Source organism: Pygoscelis adeliae, unplaced genomic scaffold, assembly GCF_000699105.1.
Source record: "Pygoscelis adeliae isolate BGI_AS28 unplaced genomic scaffold, ASM69910v1 Scaffold393, whole genome shotgun sequence".
Classification (NCBI taxonomy): Eukaryota; Metazoa; Chordata; class Aves; order Sphenisciformes; family Spheniscidae; genus Pygoscelis; species Pygoscelis adeliae.
The window spans coordinates 236,896-259,638 of NW_008824376.1; the positions used below are offsets into that span (position 1 = coordinate 236,896).

Sequence of the window (22,743 nt, forward strand, 5' to 3'; positions counted from 1 at the left end):
AAAAATTAAAAACAAAAAACCATAAAACAAACAAACAAAAACAACACAAAAAGACCAACAATAGCAGGTATCAGAACCAGAATGCAATTTTTTGAAATTATTTCCTGTTTCTTCCTCAGTAATTTGCCCTTTCGTCTTACAGGTTCTAGTTTCCCACATGCTGAATAAACACTACTCTAGTTTTAAAACTCTCTAGCTAAAAGTGATCAAAGAAAATAATTGGGAGAGGAAATTAAAGCCACAGGAGTGATCTCAAGACCCACTACTCAACATGTGCCTCAAGAATTCATTGCTTGTTTTTCTCCTTTTTACTTTTCCTTCTTGCTCTTCTTGTACCTTACTGACTCATCCTTCAATATACCTTTAGTAACTCGTTCTCTGTCTTTATGATTCTCTTTGACCTATTTCTCCTTGTCCTCTCCATCACCTCATGTGTGTTACAGAAAATTACTTAATGTCTCTAGAAAGTGTCCAAAATTCATTATTTATACTTTTATAAAAGTATCACCTTAAGTGGTTTCTGAACCTTCCTCAAATACCCAATTTCTCTGTTCTTAAGGCCAATTCAGAATGCCATGCATTGCTCTGTGACTTTCCCTGTTAAGTATTGTTTGCATATTTTTCTAAGTTGAGGAACAGAAATAAAGATGTCTTCCAATTATACAGAAGTAATAGACAAAATAATGTTCCTTCTTTCTCCAACGTATATAACTCAAGGTATGTATTATCATCAAATTCATATGGTCTCACTCCCTGAAAAAAGCACTTCACTTAGCAGGATATTCAGGCCCTGAAGCACAGCCTATGACATGCCATTCAGTTTCACGGTATCGAAATACTACCAACAGGGAAAGGGACAAGGGAGGATGCTCTGCGTGTGTGTGTGTTACTTTGATGGGTTTGCTCCAGTTCACTCTGATCAGAGCTAACCTCTCTGCTCAGTCTGCATTAGCATCAGAGGAAACAAACTGATAACTGGTAACACTCAAAATACATTGTGGTTTTTAGAAACACAGCTAGAAGTGCTGAAAATTCACAATATCAGAATTATTAAAAAGAAATAAATGATAGCTTATAGAAAGAATGAAACAGATAGAGATAAGAACAGAATAGTAAGAAACAGTGAGACAAATTTACACCTTGTACTTCAAAAACCAGAGTTGCAAAAAGTAGTACTAAACAGAAAATTTGTCTTTAAACAGACTAAATAGCTGACAAAATAAAAAAAAAAAAATTTACTTTCTCCTCCAATTTTTGTCCAGACTTCTTGTGACAGACCTGTAAGTATTAGGTAAATAAAGATAATAATGCAGGATGACTACAGAACTAGAAAAGGCTATTATCCTACCTTCAATGGCTATTCGCCTTTTAGGCCAGTTTTTATTCTCTCTGGTTAAGAGCTCTTGTACCCGTATGCTGATGACATATTCCTCCAAAGCAAATTCCAGTGTGTAAAACTTCAACAGTTCTAACCACAGTTGCCCCAGTGAAACTTGGTGAGGGGTTTTGAATGCTAAGAGAGACTGAAACACACGGACAAGAATGCTCAACTGCAGTAAGAAATTAAAATTCCCTTTTTTTTCCTGGTTCCATCCAATATTAATGTTTAAAGATAAAAAACAGGGAGAAGAGATAGAATATGGTTTTCAATTAAATAAAGCCATGACTTACATTGCCATGTTTCTCCTTTGCATTACTTTGGTTGTCCACTTCTGAGCTTGTTACCTTTTTACCACCACCCTTCTGTTGTTCAACTTTAGTTTTACTTTCTGCTCCAACTGAATTTTTTGCTGCACCATTTGTTGGTGGTTTGTATTCCCACCGTACAAACTCCTCTTCTTCTATACCTTTCAGCTGGTGGTCATCCGGCCTCTTTGAATCAAAGCCTTCAATCTAACAACAATTAAAGCAGCTCTGAAACAAGACTGTATATAATACATACAACCAAAAGTTTTCACCAAAAGTAACACTGACAATTGTCATATTTATCCCGCTCAAGAATAACTGATGTCAGAGAAATAAATTCAGAGAATTAAAGAAGAAAATATTTGCCTTTTCTCCAAAATACAGCATGACAGAATTGCACACGCTATAGCAGCTGCCTTTTTTTAAAAGTCATCAGAATCATCAGGCATCAACTGTGTGAGGATTAAGTACCAATGCGATTTACAAATTTCTTGGGCAATCAAATTCTGCACATTTTATGACCTTGCAGAACACAGAAATAACATCAACAATTTAACAATAAGGTTACTATATTACCAAAGCACTTACCCAGTTGCCCAAATAGGATGGTAAAATATGTGGTTTTCTTTGTTGAAGAAAAAATATCACCATTAAGGCAAAGGAATATGAGGGAATCCCACCTTCAGCCTGACAGTCAATGTGACAGAGCTGTAAGAGAATAAATCATTACTTTTATGATGTAATATCAGCATTTTAATTTAAAATCTATTCTGAAAGGACAAATATTAAAGAAATGAGAGATACATACTAGAGTGAAACAGTAAATCCTTAATCTTGGAAACTGCAGTCGTCATACCATGCCACGTACAGACAAAATGCAAATTGTAGTAATTTGTACAGTGCCTTAAGTTATACTATTTTATTACATGTTATTCTTTTCAGTTTCATCACGTTTTGTGATTGTGGGGCACATTTATGTTCCTATCTAGAATTTCAGTCAACTATCAGGTTTTTGTTACTGTGCGATATCTCATGTATGGAGACGAGGATTCTAAGCGTCTGGCTGTAATCTGATACTGATCTCTTCTATGGGAACTCAAGAGAGATGTAATAAATGTATTAGACTTTGAACAGTTCTTTGTAGTTTCTACTGCTGCTACTCGTATGTTGTAAAACAGTAATTTTTGTAAAAACACCTTGCTAAATAAGCAACAATAATAATACCATGCAACTGGTTTGTCAATAAAGCCAAGACATTTTAAGTCAAGTATGGCCTGGCAGCAATTTCAGGACTGAATTACAAGACAGTTAAACACTGGCTGTGAACATTATAACTTGGTTCCTGTGACTACCACTGACGTCTGTAAAAAGTACAGCAGGGTATGACAGACCCTTTTTTGAGTAAACTTTTTTCACTGCGACCTCAATAGCAGAAAGTTTGCAAGACCCGAGTGCTCTGTTAAGCTGGTTTTCAAGGATCAATTAACTAGTTTTAAGGAACTAGCATAATAGCTTGCTAACAGAACGGTGGAAGCTTCATATATATTTACAGTTTCACATCAAAATCTTCAGTCTCATTCTGGCCTGTTTAGGTAAGAGGTGAACGAGTGCCATGAAGTTCTTTTCTACATATTCATGGTATATTATACATTACATTGTACGCAGTACTTAAAAAGAGGAAATAAACATATTTAATAATCCTCAACATTTATAAACTTACTCTAGCCCAGTAGCGGAAAGCCAAAACCAAGGGAATAAGGACAGGCTCCAGTTTACCAAGTGCAGCCAGCAGGTCAGTTGTAAGGCAAGCCACATCATTTCTAGCACTTACTTTACATGTCAAACCACTGTAATTACAAATGTAAAACAGATAAAAAGAGTTATTGCCTTGTGTATACAGATGATGCTTGGGGCAGGGGGGAGATGGGGCATCACATCCACCATAACAAAAACATGCATCAGTGTCTCCCTGTGTAAGAACCTGAACTTTTTAAACAAAAGCTACAGAATATAATCACATTTTCTTTACTATTAACTCATCAGTTGGATCTAGAACTTACAGAAGTTCATTACAGCTAAAAATATAAAACAGCATTAAGAATTTGCTCTAAGTTCTGCCATTACTTAATTGTGCAATCTTATACATGGAGTTTAAGTTGTGTTATCTTCCACATACCAAATAAATAAATAAATAAAACCCCCAAGCCTGCTGCATATTAAGAGTTGGTAAGTCCACAGAACAGCTGCTCTAAAAACTTTCAGCTTGCTTCTCAGAGTAATTATTTCTGTTCTCTTAGTACTTACAAGGCATTTGCATAATCTACAAACACAAGAAAAGATATGCCCACCCTTGTTGCATATACTTCCCCAGAGTTTCAATTGCATACCTCTAGCCAGTCAAAGCAATGTGGACATCATACAGCAACCATGTTTCATTTTGGAGGTTGCTACTTCTTAGGAATTTACTGAAACTGTCAGATGATGTGTCCTTACTGGTAATGTATATCTTATAAAATGCTTTTAAAGTCTTGGATTAAACTGCTGGCAGAAATTTTAAATATCAACTGAAAACCATTCTACTTTTCCCCTATTTAACTAAAAGTAGAACTGCTATTTTCAGACTCCTACAACTAATGAGCTCTATGAGGCACAAAAACAAAACTAAGCTTTCTTTCTTGATTGTATTTTCATGTATGAACAATTCCCCTTTAACATGAATGTTAGCTAAATGTTACAGTAATACTTCTTGTCAGGAGTGCAGGCAAGCAGCTGCTATGAACAAACATAGTAGAAATTGGTATCTCATTAAAAATCCTTTTCAATGACATGTACCTTTTAACATCTTTGCAAAAGACAACAGGAACTTTGGCATGGAAATCTGACTCCACATCTGAGTAGACAGCTAAGCAAGGAGGAAAAAAACCCATTATTTATGAAAGTCTCTTACAGTTTTCCCAATTATGTCTTTAAAACTATTACATTTATACCATGCTTTTACAGAACAACTCAAATTAAGTGCTGCATAGCTAAGCAGTAAGCAGTATTTTCTGGTTACTTTTGACGCTCACCACCAGTATCACACAGCCAGCAGGAAAAAAAAAAAAAGAAAAACCCTTGTCAGGAAACTGGGTTGGTATCTCTTCCAGAATCTTTTTGTCTTTACAACATGTGAAAGACACAAGGTTGAATCTCTGACAAACCATCAGGATACTTTGAGAACCACTTATGGAGCTGACCTATCAAAATTTCCTGAAGGATGAAAAACGCAACGCTATTTGTGTCACTTGGTTCAAGATGTTCGGATTACAGCGTTAGATGACTTCCTGACAGAACAAGGAAGCTACGAGTTTCAGAAGTCTTGTAATAGTTCTCACTGATGTTCATATGCAAGTGGGAAGTGGCTTTTGGGTTTACTGCTTAGAATTTCTCTTACAAAGTTAAATACTTTTTGCCCTGGCATCTAACACTATTACCATAAATTCTGGCAATCTGCACTGGACTACCTGGGCTGCCATTGTCCTGCTGCAGGTTCTCATCTCTCACTTACACAAGCATTGGTATTCATAAAAATCACATTCATAAAAACAGCTCAGATACAAAAATGGATTAGTTTTCAACCAAAGTAAGTTTACAGAAAAATTAAGCATAAAAACAACTGAACAGCAGTTGGAATGTTAATTAAATAGAAATGAGATGCAACTAAAACTCACCACTGTTCTTCAAGATTTCAAGCACCTGTATCAGAACATCTGGCTGACTCATCTAAAATGACAAAAGTAGAGCAGGTTACATTATTCAGACTAACCTATTTTATTTTACACTTTGTTTAAAACTACTTAGGTTGCACAACTAGTAACACTATGTTCTTTCACAAAAGTGAAATCATGTGTCAGTATTAATGGAAAAGTTAACTGTATCTGTCCACACCATGAAAACAGGTACTAGCAAACATATTAGGCAGCTTTCTTTTAGCCTACAGCTTTTTTACTTAATACTTCTGTTCTACTTCCGTATTAACAGACTCCATAAAGTTAAAACAAAATACTTGCCATATATTCAACAATTTCAATGTCAACACATGCCACTAGAAACACACATCAGTAAAGAATTTAATGTCACTACTTTTCCCAAGGGTTTTTAAAGGTTATAATTTTTAAATGTGTTTTCTTTTCTCCCCAGAAATCAACTTAAGTGGTGTTTCAAAGATAAGCTGTAAATAGTTGAAAGAAAAGCTAAAACTTAGCACCACCTTTGAGCCTTTGTGAAAAAGTGACATGGTACACTCCACATGCAATTGTTTGAAAAAGGGCTCAGTTTTGCTTCCTAACTGCAGTATCATTTCAAAATGCTATGTGTAAGTACGTAACCAAAACAGGTACCTTGAATTCCACTGTAACACATACAGTCAAAAAAGAGCAAGTTCAGCAGCTGCGCCTCTAACAAGAATGTGCTGCTAATATCACACACTAAACACAAACCAATAACTTCAATGTTTAAAGGCAAGTTATATTGCTCTACAAGAATTTTGTACCACAGTGAACTGTGAACTGGGATGTGACATCTATTTGCAAGGGACTAAAACATAAAAGGAAAACTGCCAGTTAGCTCCACCTTTAAAAGGAGGGGGGAAGAGTGAATAAAGACCTACAAGATTTTACTGTCTGAATCATGAGCACATAAAAGTACACCTACCCAGAGCCAACTATTGTCATATTGCTTCAATGCTTACTCAAAAAATTAAAAAAAAAAAAGGCTAGCGTAAGATTGTCCAAAAAAACAGAATTAAAGTTATCTAATAAGCAATGAAAACTTTATCCACTGGATTCATAGCACACCTGACACCAAATCAAAGATTATATGCTGTGTGCTATTCTAACACCATATGCCCCGATAGATGATGAGGCAATGGAGTAGAAATAAATGTTGATGGCCTTGATTTAAAAAACAGTCTTAGTTAATACAAGGTAATATCTACACACCTTAGGGGGGAATTTGATATCAATGTTAACATCGCTGGTCTTAAAAGCGAATCTAGTTAAACAGGAGCCATACATCCTCAGTGAACAGTCTGGAAGAGAGAGAAATGTAATGATTTAACAGCTAGTAAATAAATAATTCTTTAATGGATGACGCATACCTTGCTTTAGATACTGTACCTCCTAAGTGGTACTCCCGGATTAATGAATATTGAACCACTTTCTCACTCCTGTGAAGGCTAGTCAATTCCATAACACAGTATCACAGGAAAAGGGATAATTCAAATAGTGTAATTACCAAATGAACAAACATTTTCAAGCTGTTTTAAAGTATTTTTGCAATGCAGCTTTAGTCTTGTTTGCTCTTAATATAAAATTAAATATAAAGTAGTAATAACTGTCACCATCTCAGTGCAGGAGTTTATTTAACAGCTTTTGTTAAATACAGCTTGATTTCACTGCAGCAGTTAGCCAGTTACAAAATTCTTTGTTGCCTCATACACTTTTGTCACAAAAAATTTTTATATGTGCTACAATCTGTTAATTACATTAGCAAGTTCCTGTGCACAATTCATTACGAAACATGCATATAAAATGTATATTCATTATAATCCAAGACACAAAGTACAGTATCCATTTAGTGTTTTTATAGTTAATACAGTTCCTTACCTGCAAAGATGTACAACAGATCTAAACTAATTAGAAAGTAACTATTCAGTAATAATATCATGAGAAATGTCATTCCACTCCATAAACAGTAATTTATCCCACTTCATGACATGATATAATTTTCGTAGATGAAAACTTTCCTGTAATATATATTAGGGCTCTGACGTATTTATGTCAGCTGAAAATTGAGACTATTCTCAATCCCTTCCAAATCCAACACTCTGCTCAAGTAAGGGTCACCTAGAGCAGGTTGCCCAGAACTGTGTCCAGTTGGGTTTTGAAAATCTCCAAGGATGGAGAGTCCACAGCCTCTCTAGGCAACCTGTGCCAGTGTTCAACCAGTCTCACAGTGAAGAGGGTTTTTTCTTGTATTTTTTTATTAGCACCTTTATTTGTGTTCTGACCAAACTCTCTCAAGCAGAACCACAACAAAATAACTCTTAAAAGAGAAAATAAATCTTATACATACACAGGTTCAAACAAACCTTTCTCTATTTTTCACTACTTAGAAACTAGCCCTCTCAAAAAGAATTTCTGTATGGTAAATAAATAAATGATGATGACGATGATAATAATAGTAGTAATAACACCTTGTAATTATTTCCAATGGCTTTTCATATTAGTAAGAATTTTTGAATAGTTCTAATGTGAGCTCAAGAGAAAATCATGCCAGAACATCCCATGTTTTCTACACTGTGCATTAACTTATTTTTTCCTAATTTACAACTTAGGAAAACACATTCACTAAAACACAGTGGGCTTTGAAAAGGGGAATAACAAACTGTCATTTACTACTACAGACTCCTCCTCCACTACTACTACGCCTTCACATCAGCTCATCAGTCCAAACAAGTCAGCCAGCCGAGTAACACTAACACAGTAATTTTCATGAATATTTACGTAAAAGTAGTAAATTCCTTTGCTTCATCTTATGCTAATATACTATCAATGGAAAACTCAATAGCGTGTCAGAACAGAAGTTTGCACTAGGAGCCACATATGGCAGTATTATAGAGCAAACAGATTAGCAAACCTCCACCCTACAAGCCCCTGTTCTATTCAGCACCTTATGTTTAAGCATATATTTAATATAGCTCCTAAAACTAAAGCTGATCATCCTGCAGCAAACAAACAAAATCTTTCTTACTACTGTATTTTTATAGAGCAAAGGGAAGGTTTTTCTAAAATAAAAGTACAGTAGAGAATATCAATCCAGTTTCAATACAGATGAAAAAAAAAGTTTGAAGACTTATTTTTTGTCAAATGACATAATATTTTCTTCTGTTCAGATTCACTGAAAAACAAACCATTGTTAACATACTGTCAACGTTACTGTAGATCCAAAAATCAGCTCTCAAACTCCCAGTGTATTAACTATAGGATATGATGGGAAATCACTGCAAAGAAGCAAATGTCAAAGATTATTTTATTTTTATATTATATTTATTATTTTATTTTCCAACAGTTGTATAAATTGGATTTGAATGTTTAACATGTCCTATTGAAGTAACATACTGTACTTCTGAAGGGGGTGGAGGGGGAAGACTACCATTCAACTTATCCAGACAATTTCTACAAACTTTATTAATGCACTGAACTTTATTGACCCACTGAAGCAAAAAAATGGGACTAGGCATTTAACCTGCTCAGGCTTTTTTTTCCTAAATTATTCTTATTTTTAATCAACATAAAGCATTCAATCAAGAAAAAGGCAGATTAGGTATGATATTTATTCGTGGTTAAGTAAATGTAATATTTTGACCTATTTAAGACAATTCCAGAGACTTTGGGAAGCTATAGTTGATCACAAAGTACACCTCTCCTCATTTTAGGAGCCATTAACCATAAATATACATGAGAAGAAATACCTGTTAAACAATAACCCTTGTTGATTTTAATGACTTGTTTTAATGAACAGTTACTGCTTAGTACCTGCAGATATTTCACATCACAATTAAGTACTGAAAATGTCTCATATGCTTACCAAAATCACTCATAAGCTGAGGGCTATTTTTTTTTTCCTAAAACTATGCTTTTAAAAAAAAATTGCCTCATGCAACTTTTATCTGCCCTGAAAGATGTTGTAAACAACTGAAGGACCGGTAGGAAAAAAATGAATTCCAAACTCCTCCTCATTTTCCCCTCCTGCTACATTTGTATTAATTAAGTGCACTTGAAAAAAAAAAAATCTCTACTGTAACAGCCAGTAACTGAATTACTGTACAGATATTCAGTAATGCTAAGTAAGGTATAGGTGGAAAGGTTTGTAGGAGTAGAGCCTGAGGGAGATCCTCAGTGGCTGACGCTTTAAACATGACCAGGAAGGAAATATTTCGTGCCCTGGAAATTTCCAATCTTCATCAGAATCATCACTTTAAAGAGGACCAATAGCTTCAATAAACACATACCAGAAAGAAGCAAAAATAAGCACAATCATATTTTCCTCTTTTTGTAGGTTTGTTAGCTCCTTTTAAATCAACTGCCAGTCTGTATTAAAATGCCTGTATATATTAATATTGTATAATGTAAAGATCATTTAACCCCAAATGCATTAATTCACCATTAATGAAGGTATCAAAATCTGTGTAAAAATAAAGAAAGAAAAATTTTCACCTAAAGAAAACGGAGAATACTGTGAGTACCTGGTAAGGGCTGTTGAATAATTTTCTCCATCTCGCTTACAATTTCTTGACGAATTCTGAAGTCATCATCTGATATGCCTTGTTCATTTGCTGCCTCAATGAGTGTAAAACTCAGAGCAGCCAACTGTGCAGAAGAGGGGGGTGGGAGGGCACGCAGCTCATTTTCTTCTTGTTTTTCCTGAATAATTGTTGGATGATAAAAGTAAAAACTGGTATTTTAAGAGAAAAAGGTTATCTCATACTATTGCATGATATTAGAACATACTGTTTGCTGTTTATGTTCTTCTGTTTACATGGTGTCCTGACCAAACACTTTCAAAGGCAGGAACTCTGCCCGGCCTAACTGGCAAACGCACTAGTGTGGCTCAAAGAAATGACAGTAGATGCTCAGTGTTTAAAAGAGAACATGTTGTTTCACAGCTGGCAACTGGGGAGGAAATCTGCTGCGTTACATTCCTGAACCACATTTTCTGACAGTTCTGAAACAGAATTCATCCAAGGAAATGAGAAGCTGTAATTGTTCCTACATAATAAAAGTAACTGAGCTGAGAAAGTTTTTCTAGTCACACATATTTTTTCAGAGTGGATTATACTTGAAGGAAAGATATCAGAGGCAGAAAAAGTATTCCTAGCTCCAAGAAATTTTTGTAAGTTGAGTCCCATTGCTGCCTAAACAGCTGGTGCCAGAAAGTGCTATTTTTAGTGCACCAAATTATAATCAATTTAATCCAACAGCAAGAAATATGTCAGATGCATCAAATCATTTGGGAGTAAGTACAACAATAACTCCTTTCACAAATTCATCAACTAAATGAAATCTGTGACCGACAACAGAAATAAATACTAACCAGAAAATAATTATGCACTGAGAAAACACAGTCCAGTATGAAAATGTTTGGTTAGTTCTAGGCTGCATCTCTCAACTCTTCTGTTCTTATTTGAACAAATTTAGCATAAGAAAGAATATGTGCATTTTTAAAGAGCTGTGTTTTTTTTAACGTCAGTGCTTTAGGGTTTTTCTTGAGTGGGGAAGCCACAGCTGCTGCTAAGCTTATTTGATAGTCATGTATCTCACAGTTAGAGCTGTACATAGCTGTATTTTACAAAGTAACATTTAGACAGTTACATACCTCTTATCACTGTATTGTGGCACACAACATAAAGCTATTTGAAGACAAGTGTTAAAAACTGAAACTGCTCCCTGTCCTCTAGCATTTCCATTCAGTGGTAAAGAAACCTCATTCCTCAATTCTTATCTCCATGCCCAGATGAAAAGCATGGTACAAGTGTTTCCATATCAAACATGGGGCTGGTTTGTTGCCTTTTTATTAATTTTTTTCCCATGATGCAATTTAGCAGACAGCAAGAGAATTAGAGCATTAATTACAAACAGAAGTATGGTAAGAAATACATGGAAACAGGCGTAAGTAATTGACTCAATTTTGGGGAGTGGTTGTAGGAAGAGTAATTTTAACCATCTGAATCACAAAACCTTGGGAATTTGTAGCTCTTCATCGGTATTTACAAAAATGGGTTGGCAAGAACATCTGTGCGCCATTTAGTGGATTTCATGCATGTAACAGTTCTTTAAAGCAAAGCAAACAGTAACACCATGGTATTTGATAAGAAAACTGCTTTTCTGTTTGAAAACCTTAAAACTGTTTTTCATATTAAACACATAGATAAACCTAGGGAGATAAGTGACTCAGGAACTGAATTCCTCCCTACTTCAACTCTATTTTTTTAGTCTAGACACACTATCCCCTCCGCTTACCCATCACAGAAAGGATGTAGATAAAAATCTCACAAGTCAGACAAAAGAGAATAAAACAGAAAAAACCAACATCCCCAACCCCACCTCCAGCCCCTGGAGGCCTTGCTACCAACAATATTATTTTTAGATGAAACAGAAAAACTAAATATGTTTCTCACCTAAGTTACCTTGCCTTCTGTTACTAAAGTATGATGAACTGCCCACTACTCATAGACACTAATTCAGAAGCAACGACCAAAAATGTTCTTTCCTCTCTGCCTGGACAGATCATTAAGCCCTTCCTCTCAAACAGAAAACGAGCAACAGAAATTTGTGGATCTCTGCTCAGCACACAAACTTTCACCTAAATGAAGATGACCAAAGAAAACATACCACATAACAAAAAAAACTTTAAAGAAAAAAAAAAACACAGAAGAAAAAAAAAGAAAAAAAAAATCAGTCAAAACTGTATTTGTTAACTTACCATTATATTTTTCTTATGACGTTTTTCTTTAATATGCTTGTGAGCTCCCTGGATATTTTCAATATGAACTAGGCAGAGCTTGCATAGATACTGACAGTTGGTGTATTCTGGGGAGCGCTGAGGAAAAATGGCCATAGATTAAAAGAAAATGTTTCTGCCGATAGTGTCTGAAAAACTCAATTCTTTGAATAATAAATTGTATTTAACAATTATGTAACACTTGTAACGTCAAGGTGCTTTGCAAATATTAAGTAATCTTCAAAAAACACAGTGAAAATGGATTTTTACCCATATGACAAGTGGGGAAAGCGAGGAAAGGAAGTGAGATGACTTAATATTACACTTCTCAGTAAATTTTAGTGAGGCAAGATTAAGACTGAAGAGTTTGTGCCTCTTAAGGCTGACCTAAAGGCCAGTAAGCCATTCCCTTCTCAGCTCAAACTTTTACTAACTATGGATTTATTAAATCTCAGCATTTATCCTCCTTTCTCTGATGGGAAGAAAATGGGAAGTATTAATCATATTATCTGCTATACATGTTATGACAGATGGTGGTGTTGTTTGGCTAGCATATTCACAGCATACTGTGCAAGTATTGCATTTTTTGTTCTATTAAAAAGGGTGCGGCTCGCCAACAAGGAGGAAGATAGCCCATTTCTGACTTACTAATGACTATACTCTGGATAAGGTGGGACCCTCTAACAAGGGGTAAGGTTATTCCGTTTTGATGAATAATTTGGGATGCTCAGAATTGGAGAAACATGCAGAATAAGCCTTTTTTTGTACAGATATGCTGGGAGAGATGGAGTACACAAACGGAGAGCTGCCACCTGTGAGACCCCTGAGAGTCTGCAAGAAGCAGCCAAGCCTCAGGACATGATAGCAGCGGGGAAAAAAAAAAAACAACACTATTTTCCTAGGGTCCAAGAGGCGATACTGTGAAGTTTATTCAACCAGGAAACCACTGAGAACTACTAGACTAAAAGGCAGAAAGGACCACCTCTGCAAATATGAGGGGTTGTTTGCAAATACTCCACTTCAATGTGTCTCATCCTGCAGCTGTATTTTCTTGCTCTAATAAAACACAGCTATAGAGATTGGAAACATTTTGATATGCTCACTGGAAAGACAAAAGAGCTCAAACAAAAAGCCTTCATTTTCCTCCACACTTGTTTGCATTTTTCCAATAACTGCTATCAGTTATAATTGGAAGAGAAAAAACCCACTTAACATTTTCATCCTAACTCTAACGCATCTATATTTACTAAAACCAAAAAGTATACTGAAAACACCAGATGTTTAAACAGTGACATAACAATGAATGAACAGAGAATACCATTTTAAGACACTAAGTTGGACGATAGATCAGTAAAACAAATTTGACTTACTATACGGAAATCTAAACCACTGCTAAATTTGAGCAAGTTTTTCCACTTACTGAGTTTGATCTTTTGCTTTTGGGGAAAAAAAAAAGTTCTGATACCCTCCAATTGCAGAGTAAATATCAATTTAAAATAATATGGTCATTATGCTTTTATTACTAATTCTCTTCATCCTTACTTCCTATGAGACAGATACCTAGTAAGATATAATTAAGCATCCATTTGGAAAACAACTTACAGACAGTTACACTTGGCTAGCTCGGAAGATGCAAGTATTTGATACCTGATGATTGAAGTAGACCAAAAATATTTCACCACTCTTCTAAAAGTGAATGAATATCAGCAATAATAATATTTTTAAAAATTGGGTATTTCTTTACAATACTGATCTGCAGTATTATGTCAACAGATGTTGCCAGAAAAGTTGAATCATGTAATGCCTTTTATTTTGCCTTTATTGTAAAGCCTTTTAAAATCATCTAGTTATGCTTAACACCAATGAAAGGGGCAAGAACTCAAAATAGCAAGACAAAAAAAGCTACAGACTACTACTGGAGTAAGACAGAAGCATCCAAACAAGCCAGGCCTCATGAAATTTGTGCTTGGATATTCAGGGATCTAATTGATCTCAGAGCCAGTTGTATTTTAAAGAACTCGCAGAGAATGGGAACGTTCCACATGACTAGGAAAGAGAAACTTAAGAGTAACTTTAAAAGGCTAAAGAGGATTAGCCAAGGAATTAGAGACCAGTCAGAATTAGCATCCAGAAAAATACTGCAATAAATTTATTAATAAGCACATAGGAAAAAAGCAGGTCATAGGTGACAAACTGATCTGCTACAAACAAACTGCACTAAACCAATTTTAGGGTTGCTTTTTTAAAGATAAAATCATAGGGCTTGAAGAAGCAACAGCGGATGTTGTATCTTGAATTTTACAAAGTTTTTGTCACTTGTCATAGTACTAGTCTCAAAAGGAGACCATAAATACTACCTAAATAAAGAACAGTACGGTAGGAGCAAAACTGCTCAGAAAACTGTCCTCAGAGCACACATACCTAGACTGGTTCACCACCAGTCTAAAAGCACATGCCAAGTATTTTTCAACAGGGGTCCTTCTGGGGTCAGAAACATTCGTATTTTTGTTGAAGACTTAGGAAATGCAATTGAGGGTACGCTGACTACAAATGCGTAAGATACCAAGTTGGGAGAGGTTACAGAAGACGTAAGATGACAAAAATTCAGTGATCACAACAAATTAGAGAAATGGAATAAATAAGCTGCAATTAAATAATATCAAAGCAAAGTATAATTCCTCCTTAGGTGGTATTAACTGCAGACAATACGGGACTGGGAACACCTGATTGGGCATTTCTTAAGAAAAGGATATGGGGATCCTTGCTGGTCAAACTACAAGCCAATGTCCTATTGCTGCTAAAAAAGCAGAGATCCTAAACACAAATGCTGTATTTCAGACAGATGAAGCCAGCTTTCCTCTTTATATGTAAGACCTCAGCTGAAATTGCATGTTCAATTTTGGATACCGTTACATGGTGGATGCCTACAGAAAAGCAACAAGAATGAACCAGTAACTAAAAAAACCCCTAAGACTGAAGAACAAAGAGTGAGTCTAAAGAAGATAAGACTGCAGGAATGGTAATGATCTTCAAATGTGTAGAAAGTTGCTGAAAAAAGTAATAAACTTATGTTTATTTTCCTAGGACAACATGAGAGGGATTAAAATGCTGCAAGAGACACACACATTAGACATTAAGAAAAACTTCTGGGTTATTTATACCGACTTGGAAATGTGTTTCACTGGAGATAGTATTAAGAACAGTTTAGATGAATATTTTTAAGGAGTCATCTTCAATATAGGTGACTCGGACTGGTGGGAGGCTAATATACTGAAGATAGTGCAAGGTTCCTTTCAATCCTGTATTCTGAGTTTCCAGGTAACGAAACTTTCTAGAAAATCTTAGGAAAGTAATGGTACTGTAAACCTCTAGGTCTGCAGAATTAAAAAATACTGTTCTACAAAGGCTACATGTGCCACAAAAGGAACTCTAAGTTTCCAATCTGTAACATCTGCCACAATGAATGACTAGTCAACTACTAGGGATAATATCTTAGACCACTAAAGTGATTCATTATAAAGAAGAAACAAACAGAGGCAACAGGCTCTAGTAGAAATACCACCCAAGCAGAAATATCGTGATGCTAATGAAAGATGACACCCCTTTTCTTTTTTATCTGATAAATAACTCAACCTACTTTTTCAAGTCGGGAGATATAATCTCTTTCCAGACGTTCTTCAGCTTGTTTCAATCCTAGTTGCTGTTCAGCTGTCAGATTAGATTCATCAAGAACAGCAGCGTTTTCTAAATAATCAGCTTCCAAAGTATGTTCTTTAGTTGATTCAGAATTCTTTATTTTACCTAGAGAAAGAAACAATTATTTTCTTCCGAGTAATTCAAGGAGAGGAAAAGTGAAGTTAGAGTACAGAGCAGTTAAGAGCATCTCACTAAGGAGCTGGACTCAAATTAGAGCTAAGTTCCAGTTTTTTGTCCAAAGGCTGGCCAAAATCACCTTAGACGTTAGAATCTTTCCAGTATGTTAACCAGTATTTTGGAAAGACTTCAGAGACTAGTCTGCTACTAAGAGTGCTATCAAAAAGAGGAGAAAAAAATGGTAGATTCATTTTGTGTTTCAGTCATAACTTCACCGTCGCTATTAAGTTCTTCAAGGGAAGAAAGGGTCTTTTTTGTTATGCAGAACAGAGTACGCGAGATCCCAATGCTCTACTATAACAGAAATAAGAAATATTAGGCTTAAAATTTTTTACACAATACATTTTGTTAAGAAAACAGTCATAGAACTGCCTTAAAGACATTCACCCAAATGATCTTACAGAGCCAGTCATCAGGCATTTCAATGTCTTGATTTAGAAGGCTGCTGGAGTCACATCTGAACACACTGTGACACCTTGCCTCCCACGGCTAGCGACCACAGAGCTCTGGAATGCTGCTACTCACAAACACGCAGGTCAATTCCAAAAGGCCAGTTCCTCCAGATGCCTATGAATTGTTCATAGTCCACCAATCTGTACAAACATCTACAGCTTAAATTATTCCAGCAGTTTTTACATCAGCAAAAGTGAGGGTTATTTGTATTTTGGTTTGGGTTTTTTTTTTCTTTTTTCTTTCCTTTCAAATGAGATCTGTGTCCCCAGACTATCTAGGAGTCAAAACTGAGCAAGTTTTCAAGCCCTGGTTTCTCAGTGACAGATGGTCCCTACGGTACATGATAGTGGTCTACAAAGAGCTGACTGATCACAGGATGCTGCCATTGCAACTTGTTTTTCCCGTTAAATTTTGTTAAGATAGCTAAAAAAAAAATGCACTTTAATATTTTCCTAGTATTTCCATACAAGTAACTGCTGTAGCTGTTGCAATAGTGGGAAATACTTCAAATAGAAGGTCTGCACTGGCATGCCATCTTAAAACAGCGTTTTTATTTGAAAAAAACTACATTCTGAAAAAGTGTGACAAATCCTGAACTAAGGGATTAACCTAAAGTGAGACAAAGCCTGATCCATATATTTAATTCTGAAATTGAAAAATATGTATAAGAATTGAACATTCATAAGGGTAACCACTGATGGATGGTACATATTCCAGAGCTCCCTAAATCAAAAAGCCATCTGTGAAAACATATTTTAAACATTTTTAGTAACAAAAAGAGCACAACAAACACAGAAAAAAGGTAAATATTTACCCCCTACCTATAAAAAAACCCCTTTTCTTGCAGATTTTTCCCCTGATCTTTCTGAAAAGCCATAATAGCTGGCATTTCCATAAGTGGCAATGATATGATGATGATGATATGAAGGATTCCCCCCTCCCAAGACACTATATTCACAAAATTGCCTGAAACCCACACACACTAAGTATCTTGCAAAGATGTTTAGGTCTTAGGCATGAGGAAAAAGGACAGCTATTATCATAATCTCTTATTCTCTAAGTAATATGCTTGTATTAATAGTATGTTCTCTCTAAATGCAATCAGCAACTTACTATATGCGAAAAAAAATGCAAATAGAAACATTTCAAAGCCCCTTTTGGATTGTTAACAATTTTACCAGAAGAAAATTGAGTAAAGCAGTGTTGAATAATACTCACTGAAGTCATCAGGCTTATGTTCCATTTTTCTTTGATCTGAAGCAGTCTTACCAGGATCACCAGTCTGATCAACACTAGTCTTCAAAGTATGAACTCCCAGTGGATTTTCCAACACCAGCTTTCCTTTCTGTGTAGCTGTTAAGTTTTCCATACTGACCCCATTCCCTGAAACATGGGAACCTGCAAAGTTTTCTCCCACTGGTTGAGCTTTTGTCTGTTTCAGGTTTTCCACTGCTGGTGATAAATTAGAAAATTTTTTTGCTTTTCCATGACTTCGATCCTGAACGTTTAAGCCCGTATCTTTAGTTCCAGGAATACCACTATTTACTTTGCATGATTTATTTTCTCCTTGTTTTTCAGAACAAACATCATTTTGTTTACTTTTTTTGCTGCTATTCCCACTTGGAGAACTTCTCCCAACATCCTTCACAGATTTGTCATTTCTATTATGTTTATAATTTTGATTATTTGTAACTTTGACTGCTTTGCCTTCCTCACAGACAAGACGGACAGACTTCCTTGGATCATGATTTCCATTCTTTGAGCTCTTGGCCTCTTCCATTATAGTGAAGACCTGCTTCTCCTATTTCTTGAGACCACTTGAAGTGCAACTCCAGCAATTTGCAGTTGATTTTAAATCCACTGTGCAGGCAAGGATCGTAGCTGATTGTCTACTGAAGAAATAATGATAGACATTTTTAAACTGAAGAAAAAATATCAAAGCTCTATGTAGACAACGCATTAAAATAAACCTCTCTAAAGAAAAGTGTAACAACAAATTATTACAGGAAGCATGTTCCCCCACATGGATTAAGTGAATTGTGAATTTTCACAATACATTCCATATTAAAGTAAAACCCATGAAAATTTTTATCATCTTGACTTCTATTTAAAAGAGGAGGGGATATGAAGAGACGAAAAATGGCAGAACATGGTAAAAACCACTCAGTGATAAACCTGCCAACAGCTTGCTTTTTACTTTCCTTCCTATTTTTGGCTTTCTGAAAAAAAGCAAGAACAAAGATGTCTGCAACTACACTGAAAAAAAAAAAAAATTAACACGTCTAAAAAATACCACTCAATAAACATATAAGCTCAAATTAGCGACTAGAGAAAACTAATTGTTTCCAGCAAGCAAGCTCCATAAAAAAGTATTTAGAGATATAGCTCAAAGTATTAATAATAAACCTGACCTATCACCTGTATCTACAGATACTGAAGCATATTTCTGACACATACAATTCTCATATAAGTTAACTGCCATCAATTAAATAAGATTTTGCTTAGCCAAAAAACCCACAAATAGTAAATATTTTGTTTAGCTGCAGATTAACTTTACTTATCTAAACCTCAGTCCTTTAGGTGGTATATCATCTGAGCTTTATGCTGGAGACAACTCAAAGATTGTTTTTCCAATGGGAAAAGCATGAATAAGTGGGTCTGTTTGTAAGGAATTACTCTTGCTAATATGGAAAACAAAGGAGGAATCTGTAACAAGAACTTGGATTTTTTTTTTAATAACCTTGAGATAGCAATAAAAAATTATGAGAATGAAGTATTAGACATGGAAGAAAATAAATTTTATAAAACTATAGCAAGATATGGAGTTCGGAGTCTCTCTCTTTCCTGTCCAACTATATATTTGGTAGGTAAAAGCATGATCCATGGAAATTTCTGGGTTTTAGAGAACACATCAAAATAAGTAGCTTATCATTTAGTGAAGAAAAGTAATAATGGAAGAGTCAATTAATTACAACTATTAGAAGTATCACAAGGTACTTTTGTATTTAAATAATAAGAACCAGAAGGAAGGATCAGATTAAAATGTCTGGTTAAAAAAAACTTTCCAAATATTATCAGTATAAAGGACAGTATTTTTTTTTTTCCAGGCTATATAATGTAGTTACTATCTCTCTCTGACTTTAAAGAGACACAAATCAGAAAATACTTCAGGACACAAAGCACATACTAAAAATGGTTATCTTAAGCCTCTATTGACATAATTGAAAGTACATATTATCTTTCAAAAATGAAAATCAAACAAACAAAACCCACAAGAATTTTCATGAAGTTAATGTTAGCATCACAGTGTTCAGTAAAATATAAAACTTGAAAAGAAAAAAATCTGTATTCCTAAATTCATTCCAACAGCCACGTATTTTCTCTCACAAATACATTTAGTTAATATTACAACTGTATTCTATTAAACACTGATTACATCTGGCTCTTACTTCTAGACCAAAGTCAAAGACCAAAAATCAAAAAGATTAAATAGTATTTGCCTTTGGATTGTAGTCAGTCTTTCCCATAGCAATTATTAGCTCGGCAGCAGGAACTACTGCCCACCTTTACCAGTGCTGCTCGAGCCTCAGTGTCCTAAGAGCCCAGGGTTCCCACAGGTTGGCTAAATTATCCCAGTCTCTGATCACCAGTATGGTGAGATGTTATAGCTATGTACAGGATGTTGCTATCTTTAAACTGTACTCTACTGTGAATTTTTTTTAATGTAACCAAAAGAGAAAGAAGAGTAGGATTTTTCAAACCCTAAACTACTCCTTATGTTTTAGTTGCTCAACCTGAAGAGGGGGGGGAAAACCAAAACAATAACAACAAAAAAAACCCCACACATCAGTTCCACTTTCATTTCTGGTTCATTTCTGACATCCACATCACCCTTCAACTCCGGACTGGAGCACACCGAGGTCACACTCCCACATTCACTGAAAAGCGTAGGTCGGCACCAACTCCGACAGGAGCAATAACACCCTTTCTCCAACCCCGGCTACTTCCACTCCTCGGGCTGCTCCCTCCCTTGTGCAGCTCTGCAGTGAACGACACTGGAAAACCAATCCACCTTAACATAAAGCTGGCACAAGGGAGGAGGAAGAGGAGCAGGAGCTGGTAATTACAAACAACTAGTAGGGTGGGGACACAACTCTTGGCACCACTTCCAGCTTAAAGCTACCATGAAACTCTAGCATTGGAGGAAAAGTGGGGCTTCATTTTGCTCTGCTTTTTGTAAGTGTCAAATTGTTAGATTCATAGTTTGAAAGAAGGTTTAAAAAAATCCACAAAAATTCTACTGTAGGCTCAAATGATCTCATCCATTCAATAAAATACACAGTTATATATTCAAAGAGAATGTATTGGCTTTAATCAAAGGTACAAATGTGACGGGAAAAAACAACTAAAGAAACTGCTAATAAAAACTATCTTTATAACCCAGCTAATAAGTTGAGTACTAATAACGTAACTGTACTGTAACTGTTACGTTAATATGTAATGTAAGATAACGTTACATATTAAGAGAGTGAGTGTAATCAAATGCAAGTACTTAAGGTTAAAAAGCACAGATATATTCTTTATTCCTGAGACATATGAATAAAGATAGGTCATGAAATTTCCTAAGACAAGATTTGTACAAAAAAAAAAAAAAGAAAAAAGTTAAGAGTTCCACAATGAAATTCAGAATCTGAAATGCAAGCGCAATAACAATGTTGTTGTACTTTGGGATTTTTTTTGCTTTTTTTTTTCTTTAATACTGAGACGATTTAGCAAACAAAAAATAATCTAAACTGCTGTAACATACTCAATAGTAACCACATTAGCCATCTCACAAAGAACTGCAAAGTAAACCAACCAATGAAACTTAACATGAAAAACACAAAAAGAGACCACTACTAAACCTGAGAGTCTCAAAAAGATCCTTCCTCCTCTGTCAGATATTGACCATCTACATGTGAGAGAAGGCAGAGAGGGAAATGGGAGGAGGGAAAGGAGTGCCTCCGAAAAGAATAACATGGTCGGAAACAAAACACGAGAGTGGAGTCAATCAGCGCTGAGGTGGCATCTTTCTAGAAACCTGCACGGCATGTCTTATTCACAAGCTCAGGCTCATAGCAAATTGCCAGACCTGGAATCAAAGAAGAATTTTCTTCCAGGCAGGATGGCAACAAAAACAGAGTTTTTCACCTGCGTCTGCAAAGTGGGGTATGATTAACCTGTTGAAATCATTTCAGCATTTTTCATTTATTCAATATCCCAGTGTTACAGGGGACTCAGTTCCCCTGCTTTCTGAACGTACAGTGTCAGTTACTCCTCTGAAATCTAACTCAACTCTTGGCTCTTTGTAGAAAAATAATCTGGCTGAAATACAACAGCTTGAGGTCAGACAAGATACCATCTGACCTCAAACTCCAGAAAATTATTAAGCCTATACATACCTACAACAATCAAATTAAAAATATTTAAAATCAGCTTCGATTTCATTACTGTAGAATTCATTTTAGGCTCATGAAATGAAGGAATGAGATCGTTTCACTTTCATTTCTGCCAGTTTCTTTTGTTTCCTCCTTCTCTCAGACTAGCATTAGAAAATTCTGCATTTGAATTGCAAAACCTCAGGGTAACACTTACTTACAAACAGGGAAAAAAAAAAACCCACCACTTTCAAGAAGATATTTCTACCCATTTGCCCCTCCACTCCTTCCTCTCAAGTTGTTCAACTGTATTTAACTCCTTCAAAAGCATACATCTTGGGTCAGACTCTGCTATATCAGGGCCTCTTCAAAGATGAAGACCAAGTTAAACTGTGAGCTTTTGCATTCTGAATTGCTCTTTTGCAAAGCGTTTCCTTTTTAATCATTTCATTAGCAGCAGAACTGAATATACCTGGTTTCCTATACATTCATTTTGTGCTCCTCTGTCACACTCTCGATCACAGACCATTGGGCAAGCAGAGGAGACATGCTGTAGCTGAAGGAACATACATGCTGATTGGTTCTTAGCTACTCCCTAAGAGGAAACGTAACTTCCTCCTGCTCTCCCCTCAGCAGAGACCCCTCCTCTACTGAGGCATGATTTTTCCAGAAAAGATACAGAAACTCAACGATCTTCTGACATTACTTCAAGTATGTTCTAAAATTTGGTCCCAACTGGCTGAAACGTCCAAAGTAACGACAAGTGTAGAAG

The 22,743-nt window shown here is 35.6% G+C and overlaps 1 protein-coding gene across 3 annotated transcripts in view; it reads right to left on the reverse strand.

Moving 5' to 3' along the window:
* The window catches only part of ZCCHC11 (zinc finger, CCHC domain containing 11), a 40,840-nt gene extending 22,395 nt beyond the window's left edge, over positions 1-18,445 (reverse strand). For 2 of the 3 annotated variants that reach the window (XM_009320185.1, XM_009320187.1), the window contains exons 1-11: positions 17,773-18,445; positions 15,866-16,029; positions 12,211-12,327; positions 9,974-10,151; positions 6,666-6,754; positions 5,397-5,448; positions 4,519-4,588; positions 3,407-3,533; positions 2,275-2,394; positions 1,672-1,893; positions 1,349-1,523 (exon numbers count right to left, since the gene is read on the reverse strand). In XM_009320185.1, coding sequence (XP_009318460.1) covers positions 1,349-1,523; positions 1,672-1,893; positions 2,275-2,394; positions 3,407-3,533; positions 4,519-4,588; positions 5,397-5,448; positions 6,666-6,754; positions 9,974-10,151; positions 12,211-12,327; positions 15,866-16,029; positions 17,773-18,334 — 1,876 coding nt within the window. In that variant the 5' untranslated portion in view covers positions 18,335-18,445. The remainder of the gene's footprint in view (positions 1-1,348; positions 1,524-1,671; positions 1,894-2,274; positions 2,395-3,406; positions 3,534-4,518; positions 4,589-5,396; positions 5,449-6,665; positions 6,755-9,973; positions 10,152-12,210; positions 12,328-15,865; positions 16,030-17,772) is intronic. The other variant, XM_009320186.1, reaches the window with a different exon arrangement.
* Positions 18,446-22,743: the final 4,298 nt, after the last annotated feature.